This window comes from Diabrotica undecimpunctata, chromosome 4 (assembly GCF_040954645.1).
Source record: "Diabrotica undecimpunctata isolate CICGRU chromosome 4, icDiaUnde3, whole genome shotgun sequence".
Taxonomy (NCBI): domain Eukaryota; kingdom Metazoa; phylum Arthropoda; class Insecta; order Coleoptera; family Chrysomelidae; genus Diabrotica; species Diabrotica undecimpunctata.
The window spans coordinates 163,025,506-163,038,160 of NC_092806.1; the positions used below are offsets into that span (position 1 = coordinate 163,025,506).

General features: G+C 30.0%; 1 protein-coding gene across 1 annotated transcript in view; it reads right to left on the minus strand.

Moving 5' to 3' along the window:
* Window positions 1-1,764: 1,764 nt before the first annotated feature.
* LOC140440397 (GTP-binding protein Rhes) overlaps window positions 1,765-12,655 on the minus strand; it is an 81,572-nt gene continuing 70,681 nt past the window's right edge. Inside the window, exon 5 of the mRNA XM_072530872.1 lies at window positions 1,765-8,892. Coding sequence (XP_072386973.1) covers window positions 8,469-8,892 — 424 coding nt within the window. The 3' untranslated portion in view covers window positions 1,765-8,468. The remainder of the gene's footprint in view (window positions 8,893-12,655) is intronic.

Here is a 12,655-nt window from a genome sequence, read left to right on the forward strand (position 1 = left end):
TTATAAATTCTATTCTCGTGAGAGATAAAGGTAAAGGAAATAATTGGTAATAAACGTGTTTTAAAATTTTTATTTTTAGTACAATTATTATGATACAAAATATGTACCAAACTGTATTATAATGATTCATTCTTGGTCGAACATTTTACATACAAATTTTCTTATAAATAGTTTTCTTATTTTTAATAATATCACTTAATCTAGCGTTTTATCTGAAGTGTGTTCCATTTAGTAGCTACCAGGTTAACGACCGTTTAAATAATGTAAATCTTTGTTTAAATCACCTCGAAAAGAGTGTTAAAATGATCAAACTAAAATTCTTAACAAATACATTGTTCCTTTAAATAAAATACCTTTTAGGGAAACCTAATTTCTATATACTTATTATGTATATTTACAGATTTTGCAGATTATTGCGCAGTTAGTACGCCTAATGAGAGTTTAGTTCATATCAATATTTATTTTTTGAAACAAGCCACCTTCAAAACTCTGCCACCATACCACTGTATTTTTAATGATATAGATTAATTAGGGAATTGCCAAAAACTATTACAATCGACATATTGGTAGAGATGGCTATAAAGAATGTGGTGCTTTTTGATTACTAAATTTTATTAGACATACACAAAATGTAATTAAACCGTGATATGGCCGAGAGCACATACTACAGGAAATTCTACCCATTATAATTAATATAAACGGTGACAGAGTGATTCCAGTAGCAGCTGTAACATATTATACAGTGCATAGTGGTAAAGAAACTTATGACTCTTTGAGCATTAAAATTAAACTAAATTTTTTATAGGTTTAAACCGATGATGGAACAAAGTTTTTTTAAAATAAACTATAAGATGGATGAAAAAGTATAATAAATTCTAAAATCTGGAAACAAAAGCATGTACTAGTGTGTAACCTTTAAGCATCATACTTTTTTTTACATTGTTCACAAATTATAAAAAACCGTCATATGCACAATGTATTGTATCCATCAGAAAATTGAAACTCAAATAAAGCTGAAGAAAAAAGATTGATTAACATTTCAATATCTAGTTGAAATAAAGTAAATAAGCAATGAAAAAAGTTTTTTTATTCTATTTTACTTCTTTATACTACACAAGCTCAAAATGTTTTTATTGCGCAAAATGTGATATATTTGATTTCATTTCTTCAATAATTATGTTAACTTAGATATCTGACGTAGATAACGACGTGCATCTGGACTATCACTACACGTGGGATGGATACCAAAGGAATAAAGAATTATTTTAGTTTTTCATTACAAGTCAGCATAAAGGTTGTCATTTCAGGCTGCACTGGAATGATATTAGCTTTACAGTATAGATACAGATACAGTAGATTCCCTTTGATATAGAAAATCTGCGTTATCTCAAGCTTCATTCAGTGTACCTACATACAATATTTATGCAGCCAACTACAGTATTACCACAATTCAGGTTCTTGTGAGTTAGACCAAACAAAAGAAATTTAAACAACGCAACATTTTTATCGTTACTAAATCAGCTAAAGTTAGAAAAAATTCCCTAATGCCACTCGCTTGGATGGTTTTTCGTTCATACTTTTATTTCACTTCAAAGAAAAAGGTAAGTGTGTAAGCTGTCGATTGCTCTTACGGTAATATCTTTAGTGACATAAATACATGGAATAACTTACTACCTAAGTGTTTCATAGTTTCTTATATCTAAGGTGCATATTTTTTTATTGCTTCCAATTTTTGTTTTTGTTCGGGGTTTCCTCTGATACGACGGAAGGGTAAAAAAGATGCCCATGGTAAGGCTTGTTACGTTTGCACCAGTACAGTTTATTGACTTTTTTGGTTTAATACTCGTCTTCTGCATATCTCACAAGCCGAGTTCCCCATAACAAGGTGAAGCTCCCCATGCAATAACGCTTTAATCAGCAGCGACGATAATGGAGGTTTGTCCGGTACCTATATACTTGATATTCCAACCAGCAACATCTTTTATGGGCTTAAGATACATGTTGGCCTCTCCAGTTTTTGTTGGTATGAACACTTTAGAAAGTTGTTAAATGAAGAAGACCAGAGGAGAGACGGGATTCCAAATGAGAATGTAATACCGGGGAAGACGAGAGATGAGGTTGTCATGGTAAAGCAGTAGGACCTGATGCAATGTAGTAACCTTTTAACCCTTAAGCATTAACCCTTAAATACGAATGATTTATAATTGAAGTTACATTGAACCGGGTGGAACACAAAGTGAATTAGTGACATTGAAAACACACATATTTGTTTGTATACGTAAAAGTATTTATACGCGGGCTGGATTAGAATAAGAATCAATAATTAATAATTAATTGTAGTATGTTACTTTCCAACAGTACTGTAGATCGCAAACTTGTGTTTATAAAATATGCCTCGATATTAGTCGTAAAATGTAAACAACGTAATGTTTGCGAAATAAAGTATCTTAGTGCATTAAAATATATTTCGTTACAGGTTTTCATTACCATGGACGGAAAAGGGCACATTATCCCAAATAACACAACAGGAATACCTGTATTGTAATGATCGGGTTATATAAGGAAGAAAAAACGAAAAACGATGCCCAATGTATGGAGGAAAAACGTGATGGTATTAGTATATAAAGACAAAGGGGAAGTTGAGGACTGTCAAAACTATAGAAGAATAAAGTTAATGTCGTACGCAATGAATATTTGAGAGAGAACTGTAGAGCGAAGGATAAGAAGGGAGACACCGATACGAGAAAAACAGTTTGAGTTTATGCCAGGAAGGAGGAAAACGAATGCATTATTTGCTTCAAGACAGTTGATAGAAAGAGAAGAAGAAGAGAAGAAGAAAAGAAAACTACAGTAGTATTTATGGATCTTGAGAAACATAGGTCGATACAGCACTTAGACAAAAGGTATGGGGAATATCAAAGAAAAATGGGTTCCTGAGAAGTACGAAAAGCTGGTGAAGGATATTTATGAGTAAGCTTATACCAAACTAAAGACCATTGTTAATTTGACCGAAAGTTTTCCAGTGACGATTGGTTTTCATCAAAGTTTAATAAAAAATAAAACACTAGATCAATACATTGCCCATAGGATACAATCTGGTTAGTTTAACTGAAAGCGAATGAGTGGGGTACATTGTTACCGAAAAATCGAGGAAGGAATAAAAGGAAAGATATACAAAAGTGTGGTGAGACCTGCGTTGGAAAAATGCTATACTTGGTAATAGATAATTCTGAAAAATCTAGTAAATACCAAATGGAACCAGTAAAAATTTGAGTTTAGTTTTTAGCTAACGATTTTTATGGAAAAACACACTTATATTAATATTGTTAACATATTTTTAAAACAAGATTGTTAACAATAACAATAATTTAAAACGATTATAATTTTATATTTTGAGTATTGTCTGCTTTAGGTCTGCTAGTCTGTCGTGGCATACTTGTAATTCAACTTAGTAACATTTAGTTATCACTAAAGCTCGCTCTAAACATAAGTGTGAATTTCCAAAAATTTTAAATATACATAAAACATTTACAACACTTTACGCGTTATTCAGCTCTCAGAAGTGTAAATCATTTTATTGCCAATTTTATATATTAAATTCAACAAAATTTAGAACGATTAATACTCAAAATCTTTAAAAAATACATTCAAATGTCTCAAGGATGGAAAATGATTGCAAGGAGATTTTAATTGCTTAATTATTATTTATTACATTTAATTTTTTTTATCTGGGTTGAAATATTTTGCTTCTTTTACTATTTTTGTCTTTGGCTCGATTATTTTCTTTCGTTTTTCATTGTGCGCTTTTTGGATATATGTAAAATGTTTAAAAAATGAAGTAAATGTATTTAGTAGATAAAGAAAACAAGAAGAGACTAAAGAAGATAAAAATACATGTAGTACGTTTGAAAATGATTGATAGCACAAATTTTATAACAGAAAACAGTGGAGGCATGTTATCAAGTCGGCTAAAACCCACGAAGGGTTGTAACGCCACGGAGTAAAGTAAACAAATTTTATAGCAAAATTTTATATAGGGTTGTTCAATGCAGAAAAACCGTAATAATTGATACCTTCTTATTTTAATTTTCACTATTTAATATGACACCCCGACAAACCTCAAATACAATACATCATAAAATGCAAATGAGCAAACCCTAAGGGATTAAACAATAACTAAACACCACAATGATAGAGAACATAAAATTTCTTTAATATAAAAAACTAAAATGCCAATATTACGTACCTACATCAATTTTTATAAAACTACTAAATATTGGTTTAGGATATTTCCTTACAATTTAGTAATAAATATGTTTCGTGTACTAGCGTCATCTTATAATTAGTAATGTAAATTTATAATTACATACCTAAATAACATAAGTTGTCTTCCTCCGACAAGGAGGCATCATTATCATCAGTTTCTTATTTCCCACAGAAATAAATAGAGGACTATTAACATCGAGTTTATAAAATGTTTCCTTCTCTGCTATGACACGTCTTGTAGCTTTTTGCCATTTGTCAGATGAAATTTTTGATATGGAGTCAGATAATAGTTGACGAACATCTTTTGAAGTTTAAATATATTATTTCTCCCGACAATCCTTTCATTTGAGCCCAGATTAGTTCTATGGGGTTAAGTTCACAGTGTGGTGAGTAGGTGGTAATCGCATCACATTAATGTCATGTTCTTTTGCAATATTATCTACACTAAAGTTCTTAAATGTTGGTCAATAATTTCTGCATAGCTCTTTTTTGAGTAAATTTGCTGCTGGCACTACTATTTCTTTGGTTATTAGCCAATCCAAGAGTTCTTGCTTTCTCCATTTAGTGTTATGTAACGGTTACTTTAATCTTGAATGGTAACTGGCATTGTCCATGACTATTACAGAATTGCTTGGTAATAAATCTTTTATTTGAATGAAATATTCCTCAAACATATCAGCGGTCATTTTTTCATGGTAGTTGTTAGTAAAATTTAAAATAAAATCTAGCAAGCCTCCATCAAAAAATCCTTTACCTACTTCAATATGAGTAATAATTGGAGGGCTATCCTTACAATTTAAAAATTTTTAGACCGTAAACAAATCTATAAATGTCTAACGAGCATTTGTAATCAGTTTATCTTGCCAAACTTTTTTTACAAAATGCTCTTCATTTATCCAGGTTTTATCTAAATAAAAAATATTTTTGCCTTGGCCCCCTTCAACAAATATTTTTTTTTCTCTATGAACGCAGAATTTCTTTTTTTATTCCCATAAACGAATCCTAATTCACATAAAGATTTTCACAATTTATCTCTTTTAATATTTGGCAAAGATTCGTTTTCATTAATGCCTACTAAAACTTTATCCAAAATAGACATCTTTTTTGTAAATAAAATGAATGGACTTCTCTTGTTTCACAGTATCGTCTATATGAATGAAGTTTCTCCCTGTTGACGTTTTAGGTGTTTCTGTAATACTTCCACTCTTTCATTGCTTTAAGTCTATAAATAGTTGCTTCTCCAACTCCGGTCATATCACTTAGAAAATATATTTCAATCAGTACTTATAAAATATTTATGTACACGACCATCACATGCATTTAACAATAAAATTTTCATTAGCACGGTAAAATTACACTTTATTATCACAAGAGTAAAATTAGACGTTTGTGACATTTTTACTGCAAAAATTCACTTATTAATATCGCTTTTTATTATAGAACTACCAGTTTTGCGTGTTATAATTACAGGACTTTACAAACACAACCTTAACTAAATTTTATTCCTTTCTAAGAAAGTTGAGGACGTAAATAGACCCTCTCCTTTTTGGAAATTGTAAATATTGTGTCCCTATAGAGATTACGTACTTATATCATTTGTTGATTAAAATGACTACAAAGTTTAAGACGAGAATTGAAATAAATTGGTATGTTTAAAAATTTTAGATTAAGCCCGAACATTTTCAGAACAACGCTGAAAATTTTATTTTAGAAAATCTCCGTCACAGTTTTATGATGTTATATTTGGTTTTATCTCACGTGCAATAAAATTTGTACTATTAATCATTTTAAAATGTACTATAATAATAAGTTACTACTTAGGCATACTACCCAAAAACTAATAACAAAAGATACATGGTGATTGAAAATTGTAATTATATTAAGAATCTAATGAAAATGGGCAAATGCCAGGAACAAGAAACATCGACACTCTCAGTAAATTTAATCCCAAACTTGCCAGAATTCTGATAATGTTTCTTGCTGATAACTTGGACAAAATATTAAAAAATATACAGTAATTTTTAATGATCTTACAATTATTATTGATTTTCAAAGATGTACTTACCGTCTACAAGAGCTACACTTGGTCCACTTAACATGATATTTTGTATATTTTCAACTTTATTGAGAAAAAGATTATTAAAGAATTTCTTGAGAATTTTACCCGCACATAGTTTGTATAATGTTAAGATAAGAGCAAATTTTGAAATCATTTTTTACATTTCTGAACAAAAATTTCGGACAATTTGATTTGAAATATTCATATTCAATAACAAACTTTTATTTGTTTTATTTTGATTATCTACAAATTTCTTGTAATTGCTTTCAAGCACTCTCTCAAGATTTAAACAATTATTGGGTATTACTTTGAGATGCCATTTTCATTAATTTGTTACAAATTTTTACGTATATGCACGTCAAGGGTCAAAAGTGTATAAAAAATATTCGACAAAACAACATATTAATTACTCCAGTCGTCAGAGACGAAAATGCCAGTAAACCTCTAAAAATCATACAAACAAGCTGGATTTTGCCGAGAATATTAATTTTGGGACCCCAAAACGATGCAAAAAAGTTTACCACTTTTACCTCCTGGCTTCCCCCTAAAACCCCCCTCGTAGGGGGGTAAAAACGCAAAAAAATCGTTTTACCAAGAATCCATACGTCGTAGAAAAAAACGTTTTAAATAAAAAATGTTGAGGAAAGTCAGAGAAGAAGAGGAAGACCCAGAACAAGGTTCCTTGATAACATCGATAAAAACATGAGAAATATGGGAATACGTACTTGGCGGAGAAAGGCGATGGATATGGCCGACTGGAGAAAAATTCTTGAGGAGGCTAGGACCCACGCAGGGTTGTAAAGTCAGAATAATGATGAATAAAAAATGTAGCTAAGATAATTTTTAACAAAAATGTTTATTAGCACTTTTTTTGTAGAGTGAACCGTATTCTCAGAAACATGGCTTGAAGCTATCGTTGATTTTAAATGTCAGTTACGCGCGGGAATTCAATTTTTTAAATATAATTTGTATCAACTCCACGGTAAAAATTCGATATCTTTTGATTCGAGTGTTTATTCATATTTCAAATGCCTCATATTTGTTGTCACAACTCAAAATTAAAATTTCATGTCGTAGGTTTTAAAGATTGATCTCAAAAAATAGAATTTTTACTTCGACTGGTCAATAAAACTGATTAATTTTATTGATCTCACGAGAATCGTAAAAAATGGCAAAAGTCGCGCCATTTTTATTTATTTAACACCTATATAAAACCTGAGTTCATTTGCTGTAACATACAAAAATTACATACGAAAGCAGCACTCTATCATTAAAACGCAACTTGATTTTTGTCGATACGATACTTGGATCAAAAGATATTAAATTTTCACCGTCGAGCTGATACAAATCGTATTGAACATTGATTTCGCGCATGTAACTGACATTCAAATTTGACAGTCGCTTCAGACCTTGTTTCTGAGAGAACGGTTTTTTCTACAGAAAAAGTGCTAATAAACATTTTTGTTAAAAATTATCTCAGCTACATTTTTTATTTGAAACGTTTTTTTCTACGGCGTACATATTCTTGGTAAATCTACTTTTTGCGTTTTTACTCTCATACGTTTTAGGGGAAAGTCAGGCGGTAAAATTTTTTGCACCTTTTTGGGGTCTCAAAATTAATATTCTTGGTAAAATTTAGCTTGTTCGTATGATTTTTAGGGGTCAACTCTCTCACGACTGGACTATAATATATTATTAAGAGAAAATATAGTATATTTCCTTTTTTTAAATATTATCAGCAAAACCTATTCTTTATATTCCCTATTCTTTTAAAAATCTTTATCTTGTATTGTTAAAATTTTTCCATGTCTGAACATGAAAATGATATAATAAATAAAGGGCTAAACGTAAATTTTTAGGTTAACTGAAGATGGACTGATTTTTTAATTAACTAGTAAAACATTCGAGAGATTTAAAATAAATAAACATAAAATAAACAAATAACAGAAATCTATACGGAAACAAATATCCATTATACCATTGCCAGCGTTAAATTTGTAAATACTCGTATGAATTATTATCCTGATTTTTGTCCATCAATGTATTTTGATTCTGCTAGCGTCATCTTTAACAACAATTATTTATAACCGTTAACAACAAGCTATATACACGGAGCTAAATAACTAATCCAAAGTAGAAAATATTACTGTAAACTACAGACATCACCACTTTTTTTCCACCATTTAGAATTATTATTAGAAGCTCCGGAGTTGTCTCCTCGCCTGGAAGTCTTATTTCTCATGATCATAAGATCCGTCCTTATACTGGGTCTTCTCGCATTTGGCGTAACTACCCCTAACGCATCGCTAAGTTTCCTTTTTACAGATAAATGATATTTTTTACTCTGATGAACTGGCGTAGGTGGCGGTAAGGGACTGGGCGATCCGAAGCTAGCGCTTACTCGTTTGTGGTGATTGGGCGCCATCTCTAACGGTAAGTGGGCTACTAAAAACAATTGGTAAAACACTTCTTCCACTCTAAAGTTTTTCTTGGCCGATGTTTCTACGAATGTACACGAGGCGTCTTGACTATCACAATATGCTTGAGCTTCTTCAACGGTTACAGTCCTAAAAATTCAAAACACTATTAATTACTTCATTAAAATATCGTTAAATGTGTTTTTTGTATAAAATGTACTCGACGCTTAGTTTCTTAGTATTAAGCCATATGCTATGAAAAATGCTTATCTTTAATAATGGGCGATAACTACACGAACAAAAGGTGGGCAGATCACAGTCGTAAGAAGAAAAGGAGCCAGTAGAGAATTCTTGAAAATAAAAGATTAGTTTGTCATATAATCACCAAAAACTTTCAACCACGATCATAACTAGATCATAATTAATTTGGTGTTTTTTATGTTTTATTCAGTGATTTCGTTTTACAATAAATACAATTTTTAATTCAGATATAAAAAAATTAAAAGAATATGTTTTAAAAGAGTAATTTTGTCATGATTTAATTTAAAAAAGAAAACACAAAGAAGAGATCTTTTATTTGAATGCAAGTCCAAACAATTATTGATAATGTGTATAGGAATTTTAATGAATTTGTAATTTTAATTAAACGAATTAGCATATATAATATCTAATTTTGATTAATTATAAAATTGTTTGACTTTAATAATCTTTTTTTTTATTCTTTTTTAATAAATTATTTCATAGTTTAGTATCACAAAATTATTTGGTTTAATTTATATATATATATATATATATATATATATATATATATATATATATATATATATATATACATCTAGCGGTTAATCTGAGCTCCGTTCTAAAACGGTATCATACTAACTCCAGTAGAATATACACCGTGTATAGTATTATCTAAGTAGCGCTTTATTTAGACTCCGACCAACATGTAGGATTAAGTGGACTCCACAACAGGATAAATCATTTGTGGGATCCGTATTTACCATTTTGCGTACACTTCTAATCTCCTGAGATGTTGCCAATAATTGTATTAGTAGTAGATTTTCAAATTTTACAGCTGGTACATTTTGGAACTTGAAATTTATTTAAATATCCATCAATTTAGTCATGGAGGAATTTCAGGATTATTTGGCTAATGTAGTTAAATATAAATTGTTAACCGACACATAACTTTATTTTACTTTTTAGTTTTAATAAACAAGGCGGTAATTTATATTACTTGTTTAATATATTTTTAAACATAAGAAAGTGTCTATTATAAACGTGGAAAAGTTAAGTTTCCATTTTTATTAATTAGTATTTTTTATTAAAAGGCATTGTCACTAAAACATTTAGTTCATAAATGTACGTACATCGGATAGAGTAATCGTGTAACAGTTTATGAAAGTAGAAGCTCCTTCGGTAGGATTATAATGCTTGTTACCCTATTAATATAATTAAAGAAAACTCAAACAACAGGGAGATCTTTGTAATTTTTGGATTACTGCAGTTTATGACATGCAATGTTTGTTTTATAGCGTAGTTGAATTTAAACTACAATAATTTATAAATCAATCTTTAATAACATACTTTTTTACTGCCTAATTTCAATAGATATGTCGATTTTTAATTAAAATATTTAATGCATTAAAGTCGCGTAGAGATTTTCACTAAACATTTAATTTTAAAGCTATTATTATAATAGTCCAAAAAAAAAGTATAAAAGTCTAGGGAATTCAATATCCCACTATGGATTTGTTTTATAGATTATCGTAAAGCGTTCGACAGACTCAAATGGATACACTTATGACTGATACTAAAAGAATTAGGTGTACAACAACACCTAATTTTGCTTATAACTGAACTGTACGAACACACTACTGGACCATTTAAACTAACATTAAAAGAAGATTGAAAATCAAAACGAAATATAAGTATCTGGGAAAAATTTCTCAAACGATATTAATATTAAAAGGGACTTTAAAGAGCATCTGACAAAGCATGCTAAACCTTAAGGCGACTAAACCACACAAAATGGTTATTTGAGAAAAATTATAGCTCGTTCCAGAAAGAATTGTAAATATAATAACATTAATGTAGATTAAGAAGAAACGCTGAAAAAAAAAACAGTAGCGGATAGCCTAAATAAAGAAAGGCAAAAAGAAAATGTAATTTGATGTCTTGAAAAAATCTGATCCGAAAACTGTATGAAAATCATAGTATAGACATAGAGCGCGGCGGTGCCTCTACCGTCTGGCGGCCTATATCGGAAACTTTTACTACCATTTGACTATTTGTGTACAATTTTGTGTATGGTTAAGTGGCACACCACAAAAAGTGTTTTTATTTTCTCTTTTGTTCAACAATTAAAATGTATTGCTATACTTCTAGATGTTCCAATACAATAAAGGATAATAAACATAAAGCACAGGGTAAAAATTTTTATTATTTTCTCTGCACTAGTTATTATAAACACATAAGCTATACTACAATTAAAAACTATGACCACTATGAAAAAAATACGGTAGACTATGACTACATTTGTGCTTTAGCACTATAGTAAGAACAAGATAAAATTCTTAATTCCTACATAATTATATTAACGAGAAGGTAATAAAACTTTTGTTCGTTATCAGTAAGAGAAAGCGCATTTCAGAATATATTATGAAAAATGTTGTTGATATTACAATATCAGATGATAGGAATACAAAAATAAAAAACAACTTACCTTTTCAAAACAACAATCAGTCACTTCATTTTATCACGAAAAATTTAAAAATTGCAATGTAATTGAACCCATTTTGCGAGCTATAGTTACATTGATACTTATGTGGCAATTAGCTGTAAAGTCATTAGTCTTTCGCGTCGTATCATATTTTCCTAATATTTTTTGTAGGCAAGCGGTTTAGTTTGTGTAATATAATATCCCCAATTCGTCTCATAATATTTAGTTTTCAAAACAGCTGTTAATAATTCGTTCACATTTTTTAAAGCTCTTTGCAGTACATTTGAAAATAAGTCGACAGTAAGATACTTTATTAATTAGTTTATTAGGTAAGCCTAGTTCTGCCATGGTATTTCATAGTTTTATTCTTATGATTATATCAGTGTTTGTTTAAAATCTATAAATAACTAGTTTAATGATTTTTTTGTATTCCCAACATTTCTAATTAACTGCCTAATAGTCAATAATTGATTATTCACTCAATCGTTTCAGGTGTATTAGAAAAAATATTGTATATCCTAATAATTAATAGATATATAGCTTATATATAGCTCATATCGCTATAGTTTGTGTAGTACATTTTATTATCCCTTTTGTGTATGGTATGCTTTTCAGCAAGTTGGTACTTGCTCTTACTTCTAAATTGACAGATCAGCTGTTTAACTGCCTGTGCTTAACTTTCTTCTTCATTTTGCAAATATATATAAAATTTATAAAACTCTGACATACCATTAATTAAAATATTGGATACCCTATACTATTCAATCAACGGAAATACTAAGATCACACGGGGAGAATCTGTCTCTATCTAATTAGCCTTTTTCGGTCCATCTTTGGACATAGGCCTTCCCAATCCTTTTCCATTCTTCTCTGTCTGTCGGTATAGTTATCCACCTAGAGCCCACGTGCTTCTTGATATCATCTGCCCATCTCATTTGGGACCTTCCTCTGCTTCGTTTATATTCCCACGGTCTCCAACTTATAAGAATTTTGTTCCATTGGTCTTCTTTTTGTCTTCTTTTTGCAACTTCTTGTCTAACATCCCTCACTTTTGTTTTCTCTCTTATCCACTTGTTTCTCTTTTTATCCATTAGTCTTATGTGCAACATTTGTCTTTCCATTGCTCTTTGGGTTTTTATGGTTATGTCCATGTTTGTTTTTGTAAATGTCCACATTTGAGAACCATAATTT